Below are 27,214 nucleotides of genomic sequence, written 5' to 3' on the forward strand. Positions count from 1 at the left end.
GTTGGGGGTTTAGTGGGGAAGCTCCCATTTCCTCATCTTGTGGACGCTGCTATTCCTTTGGGATCCACCCACCTCCACTCTCAGTCCGTGTGCTTTGCATAGGGGTGATTTCACCCGACGGCAGAAGTGAGCAGATCAGCACATTTTAGTCTCTGGCCATAGGGATTGGTTCAGGCATGGTCCCATGATTCCAGTTGGTCTAGTGAGACTCATTCTGGGGAGCTCACTGGGGGGCTGTCCTAGTGTCTCAGGCCATAGTGATTGGTTCAGGGATGGGCATAGGATACATGTTGGGCCAATGAGGCTCTTGGGAGCTCACTGCCAGGGGCTGCCTTGTTCCCCAAGGCCCCCTCTGTCAGGGTGATATCCCGCCATGGGACATGAGGAACTTGGGGAGCATAGCAATCGAATGCATCCTCACTTAGAATACAACAAACTTGGCGCAGATGACTGTAGAACATCCCTGGTTCCTCCCTCTGACCTGCCCGCCCTGTGTGTACAGCGCTTGGGGCCTCTCTGGCTGCACCTCCCAAACCCTTGGCAGCCTAGAGAAGCTCTGCTACCCGCCAGGCAGGAGGGCCTGCCCCCTCCCCGCCATCCTAGGTCAGCCCACTCACCGTGAAGGATGCGGTACCATACACGCCCAAACTCGCCCTCGTCCGCATCCGTGGCTGTTAGCTGAGGGAGAATGAGACACGTGGTTACTCCTTGAATTCCACTCACAGGCAGAGAAGGTGTTTCTGGAGTCCCTCCCCTTCCCTCACACCACTCCCAGCATGTCCTGCCTAAACCCATGGTTTCCCACGAGGCTGGGGGTGTGGGAGAGGAGAGAGACACATCTTTCTCATCCCCCACTAGGAAACCTGTCTGTTGTGGCCCCATGCTGCCCTGTCCATGGCGAGGCACCTGCCAGCTCTGTTCCCTGACCCTCCTCCAGGTTCTCGGGGAGCACGGAGGAGAAGGTGGGTGACAGCACTGCAGCTCTCTGGATCCAGGCTTGACTAGCTCAGCCCTCCACAGTTCCCTCCTTCAGCCTTTTGAGATTCCAGGAGCCTCACCTGGGGTAGGTGGATTGCATGACTGCTCCTTGCCCACACTTCCTTGGTCTGAAGCTATTCTAGTCACACTGGCTCCCAACCAGGCACTGTATACTATAACAGCCACACTGGGGAGACCCAGAAATCCCACCTCCCAAAGGTTCCATGGCCATTCACACCAGGATCATTCCAGTGCATTCCAGCCCACCCAGCTTGCTCGGCTGTACCTCAGGCTTATGGACTATCTCCAGGGGGACTTGGGGTGTGCTGTTCTCACTCTGAGAATGCCCGCTGCTTAGCCCTTTTGACAAGGAGTCTGGCCTTGAGGCTGTTGGCAGTCACAGCTGGCCCTGAGGTGTGTCCTGTCAAACTGCGAGCTGAACACCTCCTCTACCTGCCACATACCGGAAAGGAGCAGAGAACTCCCCTGCAGAGTGATACAGAGAGAGGCCCGAGCCTGCCTGGCTGGGCAGGCTCCCATGGGGCCACAGTACGTGTGACTTGCTTTGTAATGCCTGGGACCCTCCCACTTCTTCTGGATCTGCCCTCTTGTCTCTGCCAATCACTTCAACCCTGTGCTGTGCGTCTAAGGATTTTGAAAAGTGTGTTGATGGTGGGGAGAAGGGGAAGTCTGTTGGTGTGAAAGGAACAGAGGGACTGGGTCAGGGAGACCCAAGCGTGAATCCTGACTTTGTCACTTACTGGCTATGTGGCCATAGATACGTAACCCCACTGAGCCTCAGTAGGTACAATGATAACCAACCTTGCGGGGTTGATGGGAAGATTAGAAATAATCTCTGCAAAGCATCTGGTCTGATGCCTGGTGCAGAGATAGATGTTGAAGGCTGGACATTATGAGATAGGCCACCTTTTCCTGGGAGGCCCTCTTGATTTATACTGGAGGTGGTATGGCTGGGTTGCCCCTTGCTGTGGAGTTCTTCTTCTCTCCCATGAGAAGTCTTAAGAGCTAATAGGTGGAGGGATGTAGTGGGGCACTTCAACAGTCCGGATCTGGAAGGGCTCAGGACAGGGGAGAGGGCCAAGCTGTCCAGTGGATGTCCTTGGGTGTCTTCCGTCTGTGCTGGGACTTCCCCTGGCAGCCTGCACCACCCTGGGAGTGTTGCCTCCTACCATCTAAGAAGAATGAAGGCCATAGATGAGGTGTGCAGTCAGCTTGGGAAGAGAAGGTGAAGGAAAATGAGATTCACTGAAGGGCGAGGTGTAAGATGCAGGAATCCCAGTGGGAGCTCTGGGCAGTGGGAACATCCTTAGGCTGATGCAGCTCATAGCACCAGATGCCTGGTGCCCACGCCTGCCCACGCTTTTCAGGGAAAGCACCAAATCCTACCACTAACTTGCTGGGTGACCCTGGCCAGGCCACACCTCTTTAGATCTCAGTTTCATTATCCGAGAGACAGGGGGATGGATGAGATGACCCCTCAGTCGTCTAATGGACTTTGACAATCCTATCCATTTGGGGCTATGCAGAGGATACTTCTTTTGTTGTCAAGGGCTAAGGGCAGGAGGGAAGAGCTAAATGCCAAAAACTGAGGCTCCAAACAAGCAGGTGGAGCCCAGGCTCAGGTCTTGGGCAGAGCCACAACTCCCCACCTCCGTGTTATATCTCTGGGAGCTTGGGGGTCCTTGATGGGAAAGCTGCTTAAGACTTAGGCTCCTAAGCAGGCAGCTGGTTGCCAGGGAAGTGCTGGCTTCCAGGAAGAAGGGAGGCTGGGGGAGGGGGAGGGGGAGGGGGAGAGGAGGGGGAGGGGGAGGGGGAGGTGTGTGTGTGTGTGTGTGCGGCCACCACCTGGAGGGTCTCCAAGGGCCCACCCAAACTACAAGCCCCACAGCCCTGGCTGTCTCTCAATCCTGTGCTTTCTGCCCTGTTATCTCTCTGACCTTTGAAAATGCCTCTCTCCCTCACTTCTGCAGCCAGACGCCCTCAAAGGGAGGTGCTTTGCTGGGAAGCTGAGGGGAGGGGGGCCTGGGGATTATCAGGGCCCATCTCTCTGCCTGTTCCCCTCCCGCTGTGTGGCTTGTAGCCCCTCTCCCTGGTAACCTGAAGGCTGGCAGGCACTGAATAGCAAGCCGCTGGCTGCCCCTGACCATACTATTCAAACATCCAACAGGAAGGTGAGAGCTGTGGGTGCAGAGGCAGGGAAACCCTCCCCCTGCATCTCCCCAGTGCCTCCGCCCCTCCAGAGGGCTCCAAGGAGACAGGCTGGAGTGAGGCCGTGGGAAGGCTCGGGAGCTCCCAACTCCTCTGCAACGCTCCCCTCTCCCAGCCCAGTTGCCATCCCTACCCTCCTGGCTGTCCCCTCCCTCAAGGCAGGGCCCAGGCTCTCCCAGACAAAGCCAGGTCTAACTGGAGAGTGAGGGGCGAAGGCCACTCTGCCTGGCTGGCTGAGGGGCACAGGGCAAGGCAGAGCCTAGGGCAGGTTGGGTCACAGTGGTGCCCGGTGCTCCTGGGGCCTCCCTTGGACAGCTGAGAAGAACTCTTCGCCCGGCTGGGGACTGCTGAGGGCTGGCTCAGAGGTCAGTGCTGGGGGACTGCAGGAAAGTGGGGCTGCACCCTTCCTGGGGTACTTTAGGGAGAATGTGAGGGCGTGCTCAGACCTGGGGAATCCCTCCACTCTTCTGGAGAGCAGAAAAGCCCAGTAGGAGCAGTGGTTAGTCCGAGGCTATACAGAAAGCCGTGCTGACATCAGTCCCCTCTGCTCACAGCGTGCCCTGCTCTATGGAGCTCTGAATGAAGAAAGAAGGTTCTAGACTAAGCTTGCAGAGATATGTCCAGAGCAAGGCCTGCCGGCATGCCTTGGACTCCAACAGGCAGGGAGAGGCTTCAGCCGCTCTCAGAATCATTCCAAGCCTTGGTCTGATGGAGGTCTCCTTTCCCCAGAACGACGGGTCCCTGCTGGCTGCTCAGAGAGGGTATCAAGGGGGCCTGCAGCTGGCTTTGCTGTGCGTCCCGGGGGGGATGGCTTGATGTTTTCAAGCACTTTGGAACCTCTTGCTTTGAAGGAAAATACTCAAATGCTAATTATAGCCTCACTTATCTTTTTTTAAAGCGCTGCCCCAAGGACTGAAGCCTGGACCTGCTTTGCTGGCCTGAGAGGGTCTCCAGATCCATGGGAAGGCCTTGAAATAACATTAGGACTAGTAGGATTGAGACTTTTCCCACTTCCGAATGCCCTTTTCTTACTCCCAGCCAAGCACTGCCCTGGGTAGGACAGACGGACGGGCAGTTTTCTCCTCATGGGACATGGTAGTGGGCATACCCCATCCTCCTTCCCTGCTCAGATTCAAGGAAGGGCCAACCCACGTATGGCCCGGCCAGAGCACTCTCTAGGCCTGATGCCCGAGAGGCAGAGGCCCTGGGCAGCTAGCTGGGCATGAGAGTTTCCATCTGGGAGCTGGGAGAGGTCATGTCCTGTCTGGAAATGCTGGAAGGAGTGTGGTGGGAACTGGGTGGGGGGTGGGGGTGCACTGGATGCCCTCAGTCGCTGCCGGGCACAGGGGAGGCTGCAGGCGGGAGGAGGCTGTGTACAGGCAGCCGGGAGTTAGGTCCTGTGGCTGCTGGTGAGTGCCTGGGCAGCGTGGGGCTGGGCCGCCCCTCTCCACTCCCCTCTGCCTGCTGATTTGGACTCTGCAGCCCACATGCAGAGCCTCGGCAGGGCACGACCTAAAGCCCTTCCTTCTGTCTAGTGTTGGCGCTAGACCTTGACTGAGTTAGCATAAGCTGCAAGTTGGGAAAAGGAGGGAAATCTGTTACCCATCAGGCTCATGAAAGTCTCCAAGGTCAAAGAGAAATAGATGATTATTTCTTATTAGACCCCCCTTTTGGATTTCCTGTCCTGTGTTTGTAGAAATCACAGATCACAAACGCTGGCCTGGAAGCTAGATGTAGCCTCCTTATGCATTTTGTTTGGCCTGTTGTAGTATTTTAAATATTTGAAAATTCATTTCGATTTTTTAAAAAATCAAGTTTGTTTGTCCTTTGCAGTGTCTTTTTTCCCCCCCCCCCTCTCTCAACCAGATTTGAATTAGTTGCCAATATTTAAACATCAGGAACGTTTGCCTAAAAAGTCCAGATTTCTGGTTTCTCTCGGGAACCTGGAAGGGGACCACAGGGGCTTGCCTTCCGGCATTCCATCAGCCTGGCCGAGGCCCCTCGGCCTCTGCTCTCCAGGTAGGCCTGCCCACCTGTCCCGCTGGTCACACGTTATCTACCATCTGCGCTCTGTAAGCATTTTAATTTGCAGCCAGAAGCTCAGCTTGACTTTCCAGCTACAAGGACCACCTGCCGTCCTCCCTCTAGTGGGATGATCCTAAGTGATAACAGGTGACTATGTCAGGGTTTCGAGCCCCATCTTGTCAACTCAGTTGCTCTCTGTGGGTTCTTCCCCACCTGTTCTCAGAGCTGCTCAGGGAGTCCTGGGAGAGAGTTGGGAGCCAACGGGGTGGCAAGGCCACTGGGCCAGGAGTCAGGAAACCTGGCCCTGGTCTTGCTTGCCCACTGGCTCACAGTGTGACCTTGGCAGTCCCTTATTTGGGCCTCAGTTTCCTCACTTGTCAAGGGAGCAGGTTGGTCTTCCTCAGGAAGCACCAATAGAAATTCCCCCAGGGCCAGGCAGGTGACACAGGTGTGCAGGGGGCCTGAGGGCAGGGAGTGCGATGGGCTGGGGCCAGCACCCTGTCTAAACGGGGCAGCTACGGCTCAGCCGCGGCCACTGGGTGCCTGGCCCCATGTTGCCAGTGTTGAAATTCTGAAATTTCAAGAGAAGCCAGACGTTCAGATATTTATGTGAAATATCTTGGTTTCCTTTTGTTTTTTAAAAATATTCACAATTAATTTAAATTTATAAAAACACTGCAAGAACCCAACAAAACACACTGGTGCGTCCCCAGTTTGCAGTCTTGGCATTAGATAACTGCTAGGGTCCTTGCCTGCTGCAACCTCCTATGATTGATGAATCGTTCCTGGTCACAGAGCACCTTAGTGATGGAGTTGGTCTTAGATCCCAAGTTTTCAGTCTAAGACTATTGTAATTCATGAAAATTGACTTTAAAATGCCGGAAGGCACTACCCTCGTGCCTCCTCCATGAGTTCACGTCCAGCTCCATCACTTTCCCAGTGTGAGACCTGAGACCTGTTACCTCTCCCCGCCTCATTGTTCTAACTTGTAAAATGACCGTAATGCTATCTGCAGCTAGGTTAGCTGTGTCTAGAGTCCATCGAAGTTCCCCTCCCTCTCCAGTCCCAAGTCCACCTGATTTGTTCCTGTCCCATTCTTGTTGCAGGAGCCATGAGCACAGAGGGCCCCAGCCCCCTCGCCTTCCTCACAGCTCCTGCCACTCCGGGGAGGCTCTCAGTGGCAGTTGACCCCATCCCCGTGCTCATTGCCCTGGCCTGCATCTTCCTCTTGCTGGCCACCTGTCTGCTGTTCATGACCCTCTGCAAGCCCGCTGCGCTGGAGCCGAGGCGCCGCTGGGCCTGCGAGTGCATGCCGCACCACCCGGGGAGCCCCAGTGAGCCCCAGCTCCGGCTCTGGAAGCGCCTGGGCTCGCTGCGCCGCTCCCTGCACAGCTTCCGCCGTGGCTGGCCTGCCCCAAGGCGCCCCCTGCCGGGCAGAGAGGACCACGACGACTGTGACTGCATAGAATCTACAAAGATGTGACGAGAGTGTCCCCCTACTCCAGGGTCCATCTGCGGGCCCTCCTGCCTCAGACGGAAACCGGCACCACAGGCTGCAAGAGGACAGTGGCCCAAACAACATGGGCCACGCGCTCACCCCCACTGGTTCCCTGTGTGCCCAGGCCCGTGGCCTTTCCCAGAGACGGCCCCTGCAAGAACACCTTCCTTCCTGCAGACACTCTAGCTGCTGCCTGCTGGAAGGCTTCTGGACCAAGCTGAGCACCTGCAGCCATGTGGACCCTTGGCCCAAGGCTCTGAACGGTACAAACCTGGGGCCCCCAGGGCCCCTCTCTGACCACCAGGCACCAACCGTCTCCAGGAAGCAGCACCCCTGCTTCCCAACAGAAGCCCTGCCCGCCCTCCAGGTGCCAAAACCCAGCTCAGATTCCAGTGCGAGTTGCTGAATGGCCAAAGGTTCCCTCCAGCCAAGTGAAATACTCAGCCCCTGCTGGGGATAAGGGAGTGTCCTGCCCTCTGTGCCAACTCAGTGCCCAAGGCAAAGGGGAACCCAGGGAGTCTTCTCCTCGGACTTCCTGGGCCTGCCAGCATTTGCCTGTGATACACGGGAGCAGCCAGCACCCTTGGGTGGATCAGATGCTGGGTCCCTGCTGGGAGGAGGGGCAAGCAGGAGGAGCTCAACACCACCCAGCCAATCACAATCTCGGCTGTCATCTTGGCGTGTCCCCCCCCACCCAGCCCCCATGCGCCTCTGCTAAGATGGATGAGGAACGCGCTGAGAATGAGTTAAGAAGCTCCTTGCACAGGCCAGGACTGCTCCTGTGTCAGAGTGGGAGGAGGCACTGCCAGCAGCTGGAGGTGTTGCTATCTGGGCTCTGAGGACACAACATAGCGGCTCCATGCGTCACCCAGGGAAGGAGGCGGCCTTCCTTCGAGGGGAAGGGTCCAGCTCTCTCCAGGACGGCTGTGGGCCCTCCGGCTCGGACCACATAACGTGTGCTACCTGTATTTTTGGCCACTGCTTCACTGACTGGCTACTGTCAAAGTAATCCCACACCAAGGTGGGCTTCTCAGAATCCCAAACCTTCAGCCTCTCGTCACGATGCTGGGGTTAAACACTTTGGTTGGGTCCCAAATTTGGAGGGTGGGCAGAGGGGTCTGAACTGCCCAGCTTCTGCCCCAGAGAGTCATCTGTCCGGGGCCACCTGGTACCCCACCACGGACTGCTCCACCGCGCCGTGCTACGCCCCATAGCACAGCCAGCCGAGTCTCCTCACAGGGTGAGCTCCGATTTTGGCACTCCCTGGCTCCAAAACCTTCACTGGCTCCCTACTGCCAGATCAAGCCAGAGCTCCTTCGTCTGGTGTTTGGTGCCCACTGGGAGCTGGCTGTGAACGATCCTTCTAGCCTCTGCTTGACCCAAGACTCCAGGTAAACTGAAATACCTGTCCTCCCCTGGCTACGGCTTACCTGGCGCGCCCTCTGTGAAGCCCTCTTTGCTCTACGCCTGAAACCACCTCCTACCCGAAACCAAGGGAGGGCAGGGACACTTGCTCTTGGCAGTGTGGGTCATCCCTGTGTCTCCGCCTTCCCACAAGCCTGGGAGCTCCCAGAGAGCGAGACCGCATCCAACCCCTCACTCTGCCTCACCAGCTCTGGGCTCAGAAGTATGGGGCCTCTGTTGACTGAGTGAAGGGTGGCCCCGTCTAGTCCCGGGGGGCATCCCCTTCTCCCTTCTGATGCTTCTACGGAGAAGCTCTCTGTCCAAGCAGGCCCTCTTGGACAGGCCCAGTGTACCTTCCTTTTGGGTCAGCCTGACATCACATCAAAGAGCGAGCCCGCCTTGGCCAGAAACTTACTTCCAGGGGGGCCTTGGAGAAATCACCAGTGCCTCAATTTCTCCCTGAGAAACGGGAAGAATCAGGCCTGCCTTATATTACTCACAGAGCTCTAGGATTTCAGTCTGAGTAGTTTGTATAAATAGAAACCAATTCTTGGGGTTTAGAAAGTGCGCAGGCCCCCTCCTGCAGCGCTGTGTCCCCCTCCCTTCCAGATTAGTGACGCCTCCCTGCTTTGCCTCCCGCCAGCTCTCCCTGAGGCATCCCAGGCTGAACTCTGCCTGCAGCCGGTCCCCCGACCCCCGCTGGCCAGCGTGCTCTGCCTAGCACGTGGTGTCACCGGGGTGGGCAGTAAGGCTACCCCCGGCCTGAAGGACGAAAAGCTGGGGAGGAGGAGGGGCTCTCAAAGGCTGCCAGACCCCCAGCTGTGTCCCCAGGTTGGTCCTGGGAGACGGGTGTTAGGTTTTGGGCTAGGGGAGAGGCGGGGCACCACAGCTTGGTGCATGTGGGGTGTCTCTAAACCCCTAGGAGCTGAGGCTCAGAGGGACAGACCCCTTTTCTAGAACCAGCCCCCAGAGTCCAGCAACCCCCCGTGGCTTCCTGGACTCTCTCTCGGCACCTCTGGAAGTCAGCGCCCTGCCCCACGCCCGGCCCTGATGCAGGGAGGGGGCACACTCCCAGCTTCCTGCTCTCCTGCCCCTCCCAAGCCCCGGAGCCCGGCCCAGCGGGCAGGCCCAGATTCGCTCCTGGGCTCAGCCTCCAATGGGAAACCCTGCGCTCAGCTGGTGAAGAGGGTGATTCATGCCCGGCCCCCCTCCCCACGCAGCAACTGAGGCCTCCAGGGAGGGCTGGGGAGGGCACCCAGCCTCCTTTCCAGGTCCCCCCCTTCCTCCCTCGAGGCCCAAGGCTGTCGTTCCTGCTCCCCGGGCAAAGGAGCCCTTTCTTTTTGTGCCGGTTTATTTCCCAAGAGGGGAGCTTCAGCCAAAAGCCCTGTGAAAGCAGCTCTGTTCCGGGCCTCACTGGGCCCTGGCTTTCGCTCCTCACTCCTTTCTGGGAAAACGTGACACCTCTAGCTCCCCCTGCTCTGAAAGGCCTTTCTGGGTGCAGTGGGGGATGGGAGAGGACTGTGGGGGAGGGAGGGAGGAGAGGAGGGCCGAGGCCCTCCTTCTGTCTTGCGGGGAGCTAGGGCCCATCTTGGGCTACATAACCTCGGGGCCTACTCTCCCCAGGAGGGAGAAGGGAGCCTGGGCCCCCCCTTGGCCACAGCGCCGGCTACTTTTGGAGCAGCAGCTGGACCCTCTCCTATTTCCAGCCCGCTCTGCTGCGAGGCCACTGGGCGCGTGCGCGCTGAGCTGAGCGTGGCCCTGCCTGTGCCCCGGCCGCCACCTGCCTGCACGATGCTGTGGCCCTCAGGGATGTCCTCGGGGACGCTGGCTTCATAGCTGCTCTGCAGAAAGATGGGCCGGTTGTCATTCACATCCAGGACGGTGACAAACACGGTCGCCGTGCCTGTGCGCCGCTTGCCGACGGGGCCATTGTCTGTGGGAGGTGAAAGAGGATGGGTGTTAGCAGCTGCCTGAGGGGCACGTTCCCAGGCACCAGCCACAGGTATGCCCTGTTCCCCCACCTGCTCTGGCCTTTGCAGGGGGGGGGCTCTTTTTCTCTTTAGATTAGGAACAACACTGACCGTATCTAATACGTTCCAGACGCTATTCTAACTCATTCAATCCTCACAGCAAGCCTGTCAAGCGGGCGCTCTTATCATCACCCCCATTTTACAAAGGAGGTAACTGAGGCATGAGGTGGGTTGAATGGTGGCCCCCAAAAGATACAGCCATGGCAAATCCCTGGGAACCTGTACGTGTAACCTTATTGGGAAGGAGGGTCTTTGAAGATGTAATTAAGTTAAGGATCTTGAGATGAGGTATCCGGTATCCTGGATTTTCTGGGTGGGCCATAAACCCCATGCCAAGGGTCCTTATGAGGGAAAGGCGGGTGGGATTTGACACAGAGAGGAGAAGGCCACGTGACGTTGGAGGCAGAGACTGGAGTTCTGCAGCCACGCGCAAGGAACCCTTAGAGCCACCAGAAACCGGAAGAGGCAAGGATTCTCTCCTGGAGCCTCGGAGGGAATGCAACCCTGTGGACAACTACTTTTGAACTTCCGGCCTCCAGAGCCGTGAGGGAATAAATTTGTTCTTTAAGCCACCGAGGCTGTGGTACTTCGTTACATCAGCCCTAAGAGCCAGATACAGGTCCTGAGATGCCAAACCTGACTGCCGTCAGGGCCAGGAAGGCAAGACCCCACACCTGGGCATGCCTGCCTCAAGGGGCAGCTGTCCTCTGCTCCGGTCCACACTGGACAGGCAGGAGGGGGCCCAGTGACACTAGATCTTCTGATTTCTCAGGAGAAATCAAACGTCTGAGCTTTTAAATAAAATCTCCTGATTTTTAAACATTCACAGTGAATTGTCATTTCTTATGAAACATGAGTTGAGTCAAACCCACCTACAGGATGGATTGGATCCCTGCATTCAGGGGTGGCGGCTCTGCTTGATTTCTAAGCCTAAGGTATCCAGGGGCTCTGCCCCTTCGGTTCCTTGCAGGACCCTCCCAGGGCTCAGCCCCAGGGGCAGCTGTTGGATCATCTTCCCTGGGAGAGGGAGCTTGTGCCCAGTTGCTGCATGACCAGGCAAGGATGGTCACCCTAGGGAGGAATGCTGCCGCTGCACTTGAACCCAGATTAAGGCTGGGGCTGCAGCAAGGATTTGTCACCACGTGAGCCAGAGGATGGAGCCAACACGCAGGGGGCAGAGCCAGCCAGTGCAGAGAGACTGAGGCCTGGTGGCATCACCTGAGCCCCAAAGCCAGTCATAGTTGAAGCTCCATCTCCCCGTGGACTGGTTTTGTGAGCCTACACGGTTGAAGTCAGTTTATTTTAAAATTTGCCGCCAAGAGTCCTAATTAATTGAAAGGCACTTGTAGAGGCCACTTCCTCCGAGAAGCCTGCTTTGATCACCCCCCTCCCCATGTTTCCACCACCCTCTGTGCTTGCTACCCTTGGGCCACACCTTCTTCCCTTTCTGCTTTGTCCTCCTGGTTGTGCAGTGATTTGTCTATGTGCTGCTCTCCCGTATGGCTCCCACACAGCCCCTGCCACACCACCTTGGCAGGTAGCGCCATGTGCCGAGCCTCACGGCCCGCAAGGGCACAGTAGTATACTGAGGGTCTGGTTGCCCTTTCTCCAGCGGCATCAGGGCAGAGCCTTTGGCTCAAGGCCTGGCTCCTGGAAGGCCACCCCACGTGAACCCACTGGTGCCTACCGATGGCCTCCAGGACGAGCGTGTATGAGGCTGTGGTCTCCCGGTCCAGGTTCACCACCGTTCTCACGACGGCGTCGCGGTAGCCAACGCTGAACTTCCCATCCACGTTTCCACCTGTGGGCAAGAGAGAATGAAGCTCTGGTCAGGAAACAGAGCTCCCGGCCAGGGAAAGGGCAGTGGCACCCAGCTCTGCTTCTGAGCCAGGACACTCCAGGGGCGGTCCGGGGGTGAAAGGCTGTGCTTTCCACTCGGCTTTGCCAGGGAAGGGGGTCCTGGGGGACTCTGATGAGGGCGTGGCCTGTGTGGGCTTAGGTGAACTGTCAAATGCCTGAAAATCATAAGGGTCTAACATTCATGGAGCACCTACTGTGTACCAGCCACTTCGTGGAGCATTTCCTCTCATTTGCACTATCACTACTTTGCAGAGAAGGAAAACAGTCCTTTAGTGAGGTTACAGGGTACAGTCACCTATTCGGGGTGTAGGACTCCCAACTCAGCAGTCTGAGTCCCGAGTCTGAGTCCGTCTCCACTCTGCCACCTGCCTGTCGGGTAGAAGTGTCTGAGCAGTTGACCTGGGCTGGGGCTTTTATATGTGGCCAAGGACTTTGGAGTCAGCCGAGCGTTCTTGGGCCCTCTGAGTGGGGACTCCTGGAGGCTCCACAGAGTAAAGAGTAGAAGCAGGTGGACAGGAGACATGCCTCAGACAGTCCTCCTGAGTTCTGGGACAGGTGGGAAGGGTGAGGGCCTCCTCCCTGAGGCAGACACAAGCCAGGAAAGGACTCCATCGGAACAGTGTGGAGACCCTTCCCCTGCCAGCTGGGAGGCAGTGTGGCATTCGGGGCAGCAGAGGGCGCCACTGCATCGGGCTTGGGCTAGCTTGGCTCAGGACACAGCACAGCGTTGGGCGGAATGTGCAGAATTAAAATCCGAGAAACCTAGGGCTGCGAGGGCTCTCAGGTCAGCAGAAACTGGCCACTTTGAGGCACTGGGAAGTCATCCTAGGGGCTGCCGCCAGGTGTTCCCTTGTCCTCACATGGTTTGCTCCCGTTCCCCGAGCCTCCAGTATCTGCTCCCCAGTGCCTGAAGCACCATCTACAAGGGACACAATCTGACTCCAAGGGGCAGGGAAGGAACTAGGACACAAGTAGCGCTGGTGGCCAAACCATGGCTCGTGCCATGTGGGGGTCCTGATAACAGCCTTTTCCAGAGCAGTCTTGAGGACCGGCCTGTAAGGAGCTGGCCTGAGGGTGTGGGGCTCCTTTAGGGAGGGGAAGGAGGGAAAGGATCTGGAAAGGGAGGCAGAGGCCTGGGAGTTCACCTGGGCTGCAACTGTGGACGGGCCGTAGTCTGGGATTCCTCGCTCCGGAGGAGAGGCATCAGGGAGGCTGGTGTGTGCACGGCATGTGTGTATATGAGTGTGCATGTAATGTGGCTGCAGGTAGGCCATGGACAGAGGGAAGATTGAGCCAGTAAAATGGCCGAGGGAGGGCTGAGGAATGTGAAAGAACTGCCCTGCTCCCTGCCATGCATTCCAGCACCTCTCATGTGTGTCCTGGACTGAAGAATGCTGGTAGACTGTTCTAATCCAGGAATGACTAATACGTGGCATGTTTGCCACCACCTACCAAGCCTACTGTCGTGGCAGACATCACTAATCGATCATGGCTCCCCTTCTACTGTTGAGCCAGACATGGCCTCATAGTATTTCTCCACAGGTCTCTAAGTGGTAGCCACTTGACACTTTTAAGCGAAAACCATTTCACTCAGGGATGTCTAAGCCATCTGCCTCTAAACAGATGCAAATTCTCCTCATGGGTGAAAGGTCCCCAAGGAAGGAAAAGGCCACATTCCTCTAGTCACTGCTTTGTCACCCTGATATGGGGTGGAGTGGTGGGCAGGGCTCCTCCCCAGGAGTCACTGGCTCCACCACCCTCTAGAATAAACTTCAGGAAGTCCACCTCCCCACCCCCGTCCCCCTACAGGTTCAGGAGGCCCCCAGAGAGCCAGACCACAGGGACCCAGGAGCAAAACCCTGAGGAGAAGTCAAGGGCAAATCCTCAGGGAGACCCCAGCAGCAGCAAAACCCTGATGGCTGACTCAGGCCCCTTCCCCTCTCCCGGCTGGCTGCTCATCCGGGAGGGGGTGGAGGCAGGGCCAGACCTGTGATGAAGTAGCTGAGCTCAGCGTTGAGGCCCACGTCGTTGTCGGTGCAGTTCAGCCAGACCACCCGGAAGTCCCGCGGCACGTCCTCGGACACGGAGACGTTGTATGTGGCAGGGTGGAAGGTGGGTGTCTCGTCATTCACATCCAGCACTGTGGGCAGAGTCGGTGGTCAGGGCTAGGCCTGGCTTCTGCTCTAAACAACCAGCTCTAAAGGCAGTGGCTCGTGCCACAGACCAATGGAAGCACATTTCCTAGGAGTCGACACCTGCGGGTCATGAGCTGAGGGCCCCCATGGCCGCTGGGGCCGGGACAGAGCTGACAAGAGATCCACACCCTCCCACAGCTCCCGTTCCCCTGGGGACTTGCTGCTGCTCATGCTGTCCAGACCCCACAGCCTCTTTCCAATACACGCCTAACAACGACGACGATAAGTTATGATGACGATGACGGCGCTCACCATTTCTCAGCTCTCCCCAGGTGCCAAGCGATGCTAAGCGCTGCCTCTACAGGACCACACGGGCCCCTCACATCATCCTCACAAGGCAGCCGTCATTAGACACACTATATAGGCGAGGAGGCTCAGAGCAACTGAATGACTTGTCCAAAGTCACACGGTGAGGGAGTGGTGGGGTGGGGGTCTGGGGAAGCCCGTCCCCAGTTTGTCCCAGGGAAAGTAGCTGGCTTTGAAAGCTACCCTTCCTTCCGCGCCCCACACACCCCAGCCAAGAAAGTCTCATTTCCCTTATAGATCTGTGTTTTCAGCTCTGCATGCCAGGCCCCCATTCCTCGGGCAGATGGAGCTTGGGATGACCTTCAGTGAAATGAGCCCCGCGCCACTCCGGCTCCTCTCTGTGATAACGTCAGGAGAAACGATAGGCTCATCTGATGACACGGCTTCTGCTGAGCCTTGGGAAAAAAATCTGGGGTCCTCTCTGAGAGGACTGGACACCTGCCCTGTCAATCACGGGCACAGATGTGGGTCCTCACACTGGCACCAGGAGCCCACAAGCCTTGGACCAGCAGGAGAGAGAACACTCGGCTCTCTAGTCATCATCATCTTGGGTCGCGCTTAAGGAGGGTGAATGTGCCGAGCCAACCACCACCCAACCCCCATCCCACAGAGGCTGGCAGGACCCAGGATGGGACCAGGCCTGTCCTAGAGAACAGGCCACATCCTGCCCATTACACTCTGAACTTACTTCCCTGGGGTTACTCCTGGCCCTCTGTCAACAGCTCATGTCCACATCCCAGTTTTGTCTTAAGAATTAAAGATACAGCCAGAGTAGATGAGCAACAGTCACCCTCCCTGGCCTGGCCCCGCCCTGATAGAGGTTGGAGACGGTGGGAATTACCCAGAGGGCCCCAGGACGATGAGGAATCCTAGGGAGCCTGGGAATCCCAGCTGCCCTCTTCCGGGGGTGATGCCCTTCCACCGCGATTCCAGGCATTCCCCACACACGGGAGGGGAGGCTTCCCTTTACATCTCCAAATAGAAAGTCTGTCCCTCCAAAGACGAGGACAAAGGGTTTTGAACCTCCCCTGCCTGCTCGTGAATCCGAGGACGCCACCCCCTGAGCAAGCCCTCTCTGCTGCTGCCAGGATCAAAAAGGGGGACCTTAGCAGTGGGTCCAGGCCACTGCCCCTGGGCTCTGGGACCCTGAAGGCAGTGACCAGGTGGGAAGAAGGCCCTGCCGGCATTTCTTAGTGGAGACAGAGAGGGCTCTGCTGTGTCGAATGGCTCCAGCTGAAGAGGGCGCCCATCGGCAAGGTAGCCTGTGCCGCCTGGACAGGGGACAGCAGTGGTGAGCGTGGGCTCCCAGCCGCCTGCCACTGCCCCAGGGCCCGTGCCATGTGCTCAGTGCAGCAGGAGGCACCCCTGCCCCCTCACCTCGGATGGTTAGCGTGCTGGTGGAGGTCTTGGGGGGTGCGCCCGCGTCGCTGGCCACCACGCGCAGCTGGTACTCGGCGATGCGCTCGCGGTCCAGCTCGGCGGTGGTGACCACCACGCCGCTGCTGCTGTTGATGAGGAAGTCCATGCGGGGCATGCCCACAGGCATGCGGTAGGACACCAGCCCGTTCAGGCCCTCGTCCAGGTCGATGGCCACCACCTGAGGGAGAGGAGGGGCCGCGTGAGGGGTGAGGACACCAGCACTGACGCTCATCCCCTGGGAAGTACTCCCTCCTTCCCGCTGACCCACGCCTGGCTCCGGCAGACACACCTGCCCCCACCACAACCCAGAGCCTCAGGCCAGGCCACTGTCCCCAGCGCAGCCTCCCAGATGCTCTTTAAGGGGGCAGCACGTCAGAGCTGAAAGGTATCCAGATGTAACAAGTGCGGCCGGGAGTGGGGTGGCACGGGAAAGGGGCTTTTCAGAACAAGAGTCCAGGTCCACAGCCCTCCCCCCTTCAAAACCCTGCTCTCTTCGTTAGGAAGCCCTCCCAGGCTCACCCCAGCTGGCTCGGGACCCTCCAAGCTCGGCTGTCTCCCTCACCCCCGGCCCTCGTGCTGCTGGCTAGCAGCAGCTGTTAACAGCTCAGACCCTTTCAACTACATGGAGCTCAACTACACAGAACGTTTGACCAAAAGGACTCCCTTCCCTGCTTTGTTTTCATTTGTAAGACAACAAAAATAAGATGATATCAAGAACTTGTTTTTAAAAGTCACTTGAGGATTTGATTATTATTTTAAACAGGCCATTCGAGGCCACGTGTAAGCAAACCTCCTTCCAATCCCTACACTGTTCCCATTTGCACCTCTAGTCCTGACGAGCGCTCCTGACTCAAGACCCTGATATGTTGAAAGTTTTACAGAAGACGATTCAAGACATTTGAGAAAAAATGTACAATAATAGTTAAAATAAGAGCTTTGGATCAAGCCAAGACTCTCAGGATTGAAAGACAATGTCAAAGTCATCTGGTCTAATTTACATCCAACAAGTTGGATAAGAGGGTATCCAGACTCAGCTTGAATGCTTTCCATGACGGGGGGCTCACCACTTCCAATTTGTCTGCACACAGCTCTAATCCCTGGCGAAAGTTCTTCTGCACATTCAGCAGAAATCATTATTGGTTGAGGTTGTAGAGGGCACCTGGGGAACCGCTGAGCTTGGGTCAGAGCCCTCTTTCCGTATCTGAAGACAGTTTCCCAGTTAAATGCTCCCAGCTCCTCCCACCATCTTCTCATGACTCTGAGACAGTTCCTCTGTGAACTCAGAAGCTGTGCTGGTGGGCATTTCCTTCCTCTGCTGTCTCTGAGACCTGGAGAACCAGGTCTCGGGGCTCATCGGCTCTCTCGCCAACCTCCCTCTTATTTGGGGGACTTCTCAGGGACTGGCTGCTGTTCCCTGGATCACAGCTCCCCCTGCTGGGGGTTTGGGGAGAATGTTCTGTTGGAGAGAGTGAACGCTCCCTGGATCCTTAATCTCCTTTTATGGACGAAGCAACTGAAGCACAGTGGGCCTGCAGGGCATGGCCAAGGTTAACCATCCCGGCATCCTTAGCGAATGGGATCAGGCTAACCCTGTGCCACGGGCTCCCGCTGTCTCTAGGGTATAAACCCTCACGATAGACACATAAATCACGAGCACATCGGCTACTGTGTATCTCCTGCAATCCAAGCGCCAGGTGGCTTACACAGGTGTCTGACTGAATCCCCACAGCACAGCCAGCCAGGTACTCTTCTGATCCCCATTTCACAGGTGAGAAAATTGAGGCCCAGAGAGGTTAAATAGTGTGCTCCAAGTCACCCAGCACACAGGTGGTGGAGTTGGGACCCACACCCATCTCGGTCGTACTCCAAAGCCCATCTCAACTTTGAGGGCTTTCCAGTGCTTCTAAATAGCCCCTGTGAGGGCATCGCCTCCCCTCAGCCTGGACCTTCAGGGCCTCCCCGACCAGAAGGGTGATGAAGCAGGAGGCAGAGGACCCAGGTTCAAGTTCAGGCCCTACCCCTTCTCGGCTACAGGGACTTGGGAAAGTCTCTGTAAGTCTCCTGAAAAGTGGGGGAATCCACCCGCTGTGTGGCACTGCCTTGGGGTTTACAGGGGAGCACAGGAGAGGGGGGCTGCCCATGGAGGCGGGATGCCTGGGCTACACTCGTCTGACCTTCTTCGTGTTCTAGAACCACCTATAGGCATGAAGTGCTGAGGGTCTTGGGCCAGCCCTCCACAATCGGGCCCTGAGAAACTGATTTGGCTTCCTAGAATTCTGTTCTTCGTCCCCCTCCCTCCCTCCGCCTTTAATCATCTCCTGTGGTGCTTTCCTTTCCAGACCCAGCTCAAGCCCCTCCTCCTCCAGGAAGCCTTCCACTTCCATCTCTCAGAGCACTGGCTCTCCAAGTCTGGTGTGGATTGTGTCCCGTCTGATGGTCTCGGGCTGGCCTCCCCTGTCCCGCCCCTGCCAAGTGTCTGTCACAAGGCTGGGCACACAGCACCCACTGCTCCCTTGCTGGCTGGCTGGTGAGGGAGATGACAGAGAGCAGGCTCCCGGGCCAGGAAAGGGAAACTCACCTGGTAGACGGAGACCCCCGCAGGGGTGCCTTCAAGCACCTCGGCCACAAAAGGCAGGTTCTGAAAGGTGGGGTCATTGTCATTGAGGTCCAAGAGGTTCACAAACACCGTGGCACTGCTGGTGGCGCTCAGAGGGGGTGTGCCACCTGGGGGGGGCCGGGGACAGGAGAGGGAAAGAGGGGTGTGGGAGAAGAAGAGGGGTGGAGAAAGGCGATTCAGTGGCCCTCCATCCCAGGGGCCCCTTCACGAAGCAGCCTGGGCCTTGCACCCCCAGCTCCCTCTGCCCTCTGCGAGGGCTGGGTCACAACTGGGAAGTGGGTGTCACTCCACTCTTAGTCATCAAGACACAGCCCTCCTGGGTAGGTCCCAGGACGCCCAGAGGACATGCCACGGGGGGAGGTCCCCAGTTCACTGAGTGTCAGGGGCCACAGCCCGGGCGTGAGGGGCACGTACAGTCTGTGACAGAGACGATGATCTTGCGCATCAGCTCCGCCTCGTGGGGGTCGGGGTTCTCCCGGTCCAGCATGATGTGCGTGGTGCGGATCTTGCCTGTGCTGCTGCTGATGTGGTAGAACTTGTTGGGTGGCTGGATGCTGTACACCAGAGTGCCGTTCTCCCCCAGGTCCGGGTCAATGGCCACCACCTGCCCGGGAGGAACCGACCCCTCCACTGAGCCAGGCCAGGGAGGGGGTCTCTGTGGCCCGGGCTGCCCGCCCGGGTTGTCTGAGCTCACACACCGGGCCCGGGCACCCCACTGTCTGGGAGCAGGAGGTATCCTCGCTCAAACTTGGGAAGTGGGTCTCCCTCCTGGCTTCAGCAGGGGGATCTCTGGGGGTGGGGAGGAAGGAGGTCAGAAGATGAACAAGCACTGGAAGTCCTGGGCTTCCTGGCTTCTCCATCCGCTGTTCTGACTTTAGGTAAGTCCCCTTCCCCACTCAAGCCTCGGCTTCTGATCTGTAAAAGCCACACTTAGCACCCGATAGCATATAGGAGGCTCCCCGAACCTCATAGACACCAGGCCTTCTCCACCTGCTGTGTCAACAGTCTTACGAGGAGGACACCTATGATTAAGCCCATTTCACAGATGAGGCACGGTGAGTCTCCCAAAGTCTCCCAGCCAGGAAGTGGCTCTAGGTCCCTCCGGCAGGAAACACCGCCAGCATCCTTCCTTTTCAGACATGCGGGGTAACATGTTCATGGAGCTTTTGGGGGAGGAGTCCCTGTAGCTCACGACCACGGAACTCTTCAGGGTGGGGGCTGGGAAGGGTTGGGGAGTCCAAAGCCTTGGCTGATCTTTTGAAAGGCTTTGAAACCACAGATTTTGGGAACTGGGTTCCTCATCAAACCCTCTCTTCTTTCCTCTGGAGCTGTAGATTGTGAGGCAATTTGAAAAGAACTGGGCCTCTTGGGACACCAGGGATGACAGGGCATGGGAAGGGAGCCATGGATAGGTCCCCTGGTCTGGAGGGTGGGCCAGTCATGGGGCTGGGGATAGGGGAGGCTGGAGGAGGGAGAGGCCTGAGTTTCCCTGAAGGGGAACACCATCCTCGAGAAGGGGGAGGGTCTCAGGACAGGGGGCCCAGACACTCTGGCCCCTTTAACTTTCCAGCCCCTCCCCATGAAGGGATCAGCCTCACTGCTGACCTAACCCAGAGCAACAGACCCTGCAGCGCATTCTCTCCCAGGTCCTCACGCCCACCAATCCCCTGCTCTGTAGGACCTTCTCTACCATCCACCGCCCACAAGGGGAAAGCAGAGCTCAGAGAGGCATGGGCCAGCCTCAGTGTCAGACAACACCAGCCTCGGAGCTGACTCAGTTCCCACCCCGGACCGCAGTGGCACCCACCCCTCCGCTCACCCCCAACCCTGGCTGCAGGGGCCACTGCGGCACCAGAGGGGGACAAGATCAATGGCGGGTGGTGACCGCAGTCCCAGGGGCCGCATCAGGACGGTGTCATTCTTAACTCCAGAACACGTGGCGATGACAGCCTGGCCGTGTCAGCTCCTTCATCTTACTTGATGTGGGGTCTTTTGTGCTTTGGCGGCAGAATCTGTCCCTCCTCTGGCTTAATCCTCAGCCCGCGGTGTCTCAGGGGCCATTAGACCAGAACAGACAGATGGTTCACCTGCTCAGGGTGCCCATCTGCCCCTGGGCCCCAGGGAGGTCAGGGAGAGAGGCCAATGTTGGCGCTGAACTCCGAGCCACTCTGGGCCCCTCTTCTGCTTCAGAGAGTGGGACATGGCTCTAGTCCCACCCCAGCTGCTCAGCCCATCTCCTCCCTTCCCAGCCTTGCTGTGCCAATGGGGATGGGGGAGGCCCCAGCCTTCCAGGCCTGAGCAGCCCTCACTGTGCTGTGGGCATGGTGCTCAGTTTCCCCGCCTCTATAATGGGGACCCCATCACCCCTGTATCGACAGCAGGGGACAAGGCTCTCCTGGTATCATTTCAGCCAGGCAAAGTCATCCCACTGATGGACAGAGGAGACCAGCAAGCCCTGTGTTTCTACAATGCTCCTCTCAAGTTAGAGGAGGGAGATAGTTTTTATTCCCATTTCTCTGGATAGGGAAACTGAGGTACAGAGCAGTTAAACCACCCGTTCCAGGGCAGCAGCCTGTTGCTGAATGTGCTGAGATACCTTCCACTACCCCTGAGTGCTGGGGTGGGGGTACCTTGGGCAGCTGCTTCAAGTGACCACGGCTGGGGGTGGGCACTGACTCTTGGCCCCTTGGCCCACTCCCTGGTCATGGCATGGGGGCACAGGAGAAGGCAGTGGGCTGGGGCCCCTCCTGCAAGCTCCCTGCTGGGCGACTGTATAGAATCTCACCACTTTCCCCTCATTATTTCCCATTTCATGCTCGTCATTTTTCCCCTGGCCTGACGGGGAATAATTCTCTCCCTCTCCCCTCTCCTCTATTTTGCTGGCGGGCTCTGAAAGGCTCTAAATCAATGCCTATCAGCCAGGCCCTGGAAGGAGGCTGCAGGAGCGGGGAGGGAGAGTTGGGCCAAAATCTCACTTGCGAACAGAGAGCGGCCACTCTGCAAGCTCGCGCCCGTGCGGGTTGGACGCCCGCGGTGCACGCGTGCACACAGACGCCTCCCTGGTCAGCTCCCGGTGCACGCGAACCTGGCACACGATCGTCTGCACACAGCTCTGAAAAAAATCACTGGACTCACCCTGCACTTCAGACACCAGGGGCAGTGGCCAGGGCTCCCTCTAGAGGGGCCCTTGGTCACACACCCTAGTCTCCCTCTGACAAGGAAGACTCGACCCCACCTGGTGGAGTGGAGAGCCAGGTAGGGTGGGGATGAGAGGCGAACAAGTTCATCAACAGCTCTCATTCACAAATACTGAGCGCTTACAATGTGCCTGGCACTGTGCTAGGCACTGGGGCTCAACAGTGAACAAGACAGATGTGATTCCAGCAGCGGGGGCAGCTGATGGCGACAACAGCTGTCATTTGCTGACCACTCGCCGTGTGCCGGGGTACTTTGTGTATTTTGGCTCATTAAGTATGACTACAACTCTACCAAGTGAAGACTTTATCCCCGTTTTCTACTTGAGAAGGTGGGAGCACAGAGAGGTTAAGTAACTTGCCCAAGGTCACACAGCTGGTAAGTAGTATGGCTGGAATTAGAGCCCAGACATTTTAGTACCAGAGGCGCCCACTTAATCACTGAGCTATACTGCCTCTTAATAAGCAAGCAACCTAACTAACAGATAAACACGGATTGTGTGGCCAGCTCTGAAAGAAACGGAGTGTAGAGAGGTGGCATTTTGAGCTGGGGCAGATGGAGGAGAATGAGCCAGCCATGGGAAGAGCAGGGGTGGGGAGTAGAGGAAGAAGGGCACCCTGCGGGGGCAGGAAGAGCTTGCGCAGAGGCTCCAAGGTGGGAAAGAGTTCAGCAGGTTTAGGAAACTGAAAGGCGTGTGTGTGTGTGTGTGTGTGTGTGTGTGTGTGTGTGTGTGTGTGCGCGCGTGCGCGCGCGCACGCGCGCGGGGTGGCTCTGAGAAGGGGGGTGGGAGATGAGTTAGCAGGTAGGCCAGTTTCTGTTCAAATATCACCTCCCCCTTGATGTCACCTCTGGGTTAGCTGTTCCCTGCCTGAAGCCCACTTTTCTCACACCTCAGCCACAACCCCTACGTCACCCAGGGCCGTTGTGAGGCCTTAGAAGGCCCCAGGGGGCCCCCTCAAAGGTATTACAATGTACCCATGTATATATGCGTACATACATTTCACGGCTATAAAATCTGAAAGAATTTTTATGACTATTCCTTTTGAAATTATTTTGCTATGACAAGCTCAGTTAATGTGGGCTTCATTTCTGCCATCCTAGCAATCATCACACATAACTGGGAATTCCAGAAAATCAAACCCACAATTTGTCCTCACATGCAATGAAATTTTTACGCACATTAAATGGCGTCATTTCTAAGGTTGTCACAACATGTTTGGCAGATGTTTAATATAAGAAGCTTTAATTCTGATTCTGCGCTTTTCTTTTTGAAATTCTGAGTCATTAACATTTTTTTTTTTCAGGGCTCAAACACTACCGTGAGTCACTGAAAAGCTGAAGTCCCCCATCCCTGTGGCTGCCCCAAGCTGGGGGAGGAACGGCCATGTCCACTCTACACTGAGGGGTGGACACACATGTCCATCTCCCCAGAGTTAAGGTGGGGCAGATCCTGTGGGCCGGGTGGGTCCAGTAAGGACTCTGGCTTTTACACAGGGTTAAGGTGGGAACCAGTGGTGGGTTTGAGCCTAGGAGTGACACCAAGCTCCCTGAAGGCAGAGAGGAAACTTGCTGCTTCCCGTACTCCTGCCAAGCACAGGGTCTGGCCCATAGTAGGAGCTCACTGAAGGTTTGTGGAGGTTTCCTGGAGAGTGAGGGGGCACTGGGCAGCAGGCCCCTGGCCCACCGTCTTTACCTGCTCATGGCTCGGAGGGTGTGAGGAAAGGCTGGCGACCCGGAGAAGGCTACCGGGGACCTGATCTGGGAACTGCCCAAGGCCAAGTGCAGTCCCAGCCGGGCCGAACTACTTTTTGCCTGGCAGGTGGACTCTCTAATAATGGCACCCCTGGTTGCTGTTCCACGCAGCCACATTCTCTCCTCAGTTCCCTCTGGGAGGAATTTCTCAGTCACATAAAGCAAAGGTAAGAGTTGACCAGACAGATGTTCACAGGTGAATATTCTGCCCCAGCTCTTGGGGTCTCTGCCTGGGGTTGTCCTAGTCTAGACCCCTAGTGTACATGAGGTGGCAGCAGAGAGCGCCCATCGGATCTGTAGCCTAGAGAGCACAGAGGAAAGGGCCTAGGGGAGCGGTTGCCAAATCTGGCTCTGAGCTGGAAGGACTCTCCCAGTCTGGGGCTTTGAGAAAACACAGATTCCAGATCCCGACCCCGGCCCCCCCACCCCCACCCTACAGGAATCCTTGCAAGGGGGACCCGCCCACGAGTCGAGAGTCATTCGGATTTTGAACTTGTACAAAGGAAGACAGGACAGACGTGATGGCCATCTCTCTCTCTCTCTCTCTCTCTCTCTCTCTCTCTGTCCTTCCTTCCAGGCTGACATCCTCTCCCATCTAGACCAGGTGGACCTTGTCACTACCGGCTGTGGTTGATGTGGTGTGGGGCAGGGAGGCTAGGCATCACCACGCCAAGGTTGCTTGCACTCAGTGTGGGGCAGCCTTCCTGGAGAGCTGGATATGAAAGTTACCATCTCTTCTCTCATCCCACCTGAGTTCTCCAGTTTTCCGGGACCTGGGCCACCTGTCAGAGCACCGCTGAGCCAACAGAGGGATAAAGGCCAGGTGGGACCTGGGTTTCAGTCCTGACACTATCTCTTCCTATCTTACTAGCTCTGCGACCTTGGGCAAACCCCTCAAACGCTAACTCTCCATTTTCTCCATCATACAGCGGAAGCAAGGAATCCATCTGCCACGTGGGACCACACACGCACAGCATCTGGCATGTCCCAGCAGGGCTGCCGTAATCTGTCAGGTTCATGTCTATCACAGGGCTGGCTGGCGTCCGTGGGGCCGGACATCTGGGGAGAAGCCTCCCTGAATGAGGCCAAACGGGGCACAATATGAGGGCGAAAAGAAAGCCTCACAAATGTGAATCCCAGAGCAGAGCGGATCGAGTGGGGTCTTTGCTCAGCTTCCTCAGGACTCTGCTCTCCCTTCTGGACGCCCTGAGGTTTTTGGCTGTGTCTCCCCTCCCCTACCCTGAGTCAATTCCCTGCACGCGGCACACACAGGAGCCTGTGAAAACCTGGAACATCCCGTGCCAGAAAGTCCCTGAACTCTGAACCCCTTGCTGGGGCAGCCCTGGGCCAGCTGACCCAGGCCGATGGCTGCAGTGATGGAAGTGGTGAAGGAAGGCTCTGAGGGCAGAGCTGAAGCTTGCGCGATCTGAGAGGGGGACGGGAGGTTGGGGGCTCTCCTGAGGGGGTGGCCGGAGTCCTAGGGTCTCAGTCCTAAGGGTGGCTATGAGCTGAACCAGCCCTAGCTCCTCTGGCACTGTCCTTGGGCTGCCTGTGCTCCTTTTGACAAAGCCTGGAGTCCGCTGTCACTGAGGACTGTGTGAGGGCTTTCCCCCAACCTCTGACTGCCTTTCACCATGCAAGAGAGCTTCTGGAACTCTGCTCCTAGAGCTGGCTCCGAGGGAAACATTAAGTCCATCAGCACCACACTGGCAGGTCCTTAGGGCTCACGTGGGAATGGCAGACACCCCGCGAAGGGCCGCCTAGCCGCTCTGCCTCCCACCGCCACTTACTGTGGTCACGTCAGAGTCTGGAGGGGTCATCTCCACCAGGTTGATGTAGTAGGGAGCGTCCTTCCATCTGGGGGGGTTGTCGTTGATGTCCAGGAGGGTGATGTTCACCTGCAAAGCCACAAGGGGCGCTGTGGGACGCGCCTAGCTGAGTTGTGCAAGGACAGTGCCCACGCTGGGGGACACACTCAGATGCCTATGGGGCACCTTGGCATTAACTCCACCAGGTCCACCCGCTTTGGGGGCCTCGGAGCAGGGCCTGGGCTTTCAAGGACAGGAGGGAGCCACGACCCTTCAGAGGGTTTAGGTGCTGTCCCATTAGGAGGCAGAGGAATGGATGAGATGACCCCTGAAATCGTTCCTGTGACTTGGGGCTTGTTCTGTCCACCCCTAGTCTTGGCTGAAGGTGACCGACAGCATGCGGGAGGTTTGGGGTGGGGAACCTGATAGAATCCCTAGAGCTTCTCCCGTCAGTCTCAGCTACAAGCCAAGCAATTTCCCTGCTCACCTGCCACCCAGGTAAATTATTTATAGAGCTCGGAGTCTTATTAGCAGGGGCCTCCCATGACGGAATAGGGCCCTGGGGATTTTTCAGCCAAGTGCCTGGCCGAGTGATAGCAACCCCAGCTCCTCTGGCTGGGTCAGGATGCGGGTAGCTGCTGTGGGGGGGATGAGGACTAAAGGAGAGGTCAGGAGAGGGCTCCAGGTGGAGAGCAAATGAGGATAAGGAAGGGACCTGTCAGCTACTCTTCCTGTTTGCTCTCCCACAGAGGGAGTGTCTCACTCCCCCACCCTCTTCTGCAGCTAAGAGCTCAGTCAGGATCCTCAAATGGCTTTCCTCTAGCTTCCTACTCTCAGAGGCACCAAGGCCTTGGATGGGGCTCTGGGCCTTCCTGGGTCCTACTTGCTCATGGCAGGGAAACCTAGGCATCATTTCTCATCATCTCTTGCAAACCTAGGCTGCAAATGTAGGGATGGGGTGGTAACAGGCTCCCGGAAACCCTCCAGGGCCCTGCTTCCTGCTCTGAGCCACTCTTCTGAGAGGAACACCTGTTCCAGCTTCTTGGCAGGTGCCAAGGCAGGGAGGGAACTATGGGGCTCATGCCTTCTTCCCGGCTGGTCTTTGGAGGCAGGAGAGGGAGTATTTGCTCCTCCGGAATGCCCCCATGTCCCAGGTGGGAATGCCTTTTTTTTTTGGCCGCACTGTGTGGCTTGCAGGATCTTTCCTCACCAGGGATCAAACCCGTGCCCCCTGCAGTGGAAGCATGGCGTCCTAACTACTGGACCACCAGGGAATGCCTGGGAATGTCTTTCTTCCCATAGCTGTGGAGGCCCCAGGGCTGACCTTGGCTGACAATGAATTGGTACCTGCTACCCTCCCTCCACTCCCACAAGGCCTCACACTGCCTCAGGACACAAGCACCCAGGGGCCTAAGTGGTGCAAGCTGAAGATGAGCTGGGGGCAGCAGCCTGGCTGGCGAGTGGGGAGCTGGGGGCAGGGGAGGGCCAGGCACTCACAGTGGCGATGCCGGTTTTCTGGTTGTGGCCCACGCCCCCGTCCACTGCCCGTACGATGAGGATGTACTCAGACTTGGTTTCACGGTCCAGCAGGGTGGTGGTGGTAATTTCACCTGCAGGAGAGAGGGATGCGTGAGAGAGGGTTTGGGTGGGCCAGGGAGGGATTGGGGAAGGAGGGAAAGAGCAAGTGTGCAAAAGAGAGACGCTTGCAAGATCCAGTGACCTCGCTGCACATGTGTGAATGTACAGGTGTGCATGGGGGGTGGTGAGATGGTGCTCACAGGAGAGAGGGCATAGCACCCACGCCTTGGGAACCCGAATCCCAGAGCTGGGCAGTATAACCCCGTGGGGAGGAGGTATTTTCAGATGTGGGAAAACCTAGGTTGATTATGGAGTTAGGG

At 57.3% G+C, this 27,214-nt stretch overlaps 2 protein-coding genes across 5 annotated transcripts in view; one reads left to right on the forward strand and one right to left on the reverse strand.

Annotated features, from left to right (window-relative positions):
• Nucleotides 1-27,214, reverse strand: part of CDH23 (cadherin related 23) — a 393,201-nt gene that overhangs the window by 86,688 nt on the left and 279,299 nt on the right. Inside the window, exons 19-27 of one of the 2 annotated variants that reach the window (XM_067710644.1) lie at nt 26,814-26,926; nt 25,299-25,406; nt 18,976-19,165; nt 18,523-18,668; nt 15,903-16,122; nt 14,012-14,164; nt 11,852-11,965; nt 9,919-10,067; nt 618-678 (exon numbers count right to left, since the gene is read on the reverse strand). In XM_067710644.1, coding sequence (XP_067566745.1) covers nt 618-678; nt 9,919-10,067; nt 11,852-11,965; nt 14,012-14,164; nt 15,903-16,122; nt 18,523-18,668; nt 18,976-19,165; nt 25,299-25,406; nt 26,814-26,926 — 1,254 coding nt within the window. Of the gene's footprint in view, nt 1-617; nt 679-9,918; nt 10,068-11,851; nt 11,966-14,011; nt 14,165-15,902; nt 16,123-18,522; nt 18,669-18,975; nt 19,166-25,298; nt 25,407-26,813; nt 26,927-27,214 lie in introns of those variants that run through there. The other variant, XM_067710641.1, reaches the window with a different exon arrangement.
• C16H10orf105 (chromosome 16 C10orf105 homolog) lies at nt 3,252-10,969 on the forward strand. Of its 3 annotated transcripts, XM_067710650.1 has the most exons (4): nt 3,252-3,572; nt 4,106-4,261; nt 5,074-5,379; nt 6,339-10,969. In XM_067710650.1, exon 4 carries the CDS (start codon nt 6,344-6,346, stop codon nt 6,713-6,715), a length of 372 nt encoding a protein of 123 aa, XP_067566751.1. In that variant the 5' UTR covers nt 3,252-3,572; nt 4,106-4,261; nt 5,074-5,379; nt 6,339-6,343; the 3' UTR covers nt 6,716-10,969. The 3 variants fall into 3 exon arrangements, with proteins under 3 accessions (XP_067566751.1, XP_067566750.1, XP_067566752.1); XM_067710649.1 differs by having other exon boundaries at nt 4,106-5,226; XM_067710651.1 differs by lacking the exons at nt 4,106-4,261; nt 5,074-5,379.

This window comes from Pseudorca crassidens, chromosome 16 (assembly GCF_039906515.1).
Source record: "Pseudorca crassidens isolate mPseCra1 chromosome 16, mPseCra1.hap1, whole genome shotgun sequence".
NCBI lineage: Eukaryota > Metazoa > Chordata > Mammalia > Artiodactyla > Delphinidae > Pseudorca > Pseudorca crassidens.

Excerpts from the sequence above, each read along its gene's own strand:
- C16H10orf105 (XM_067710649.1), top strand. The coding sequence starts at position 6,344 with ATGAGCACAGAGGGCCCCAGCCCCCTCGCCTTCCTCACAGCTCCTGCC.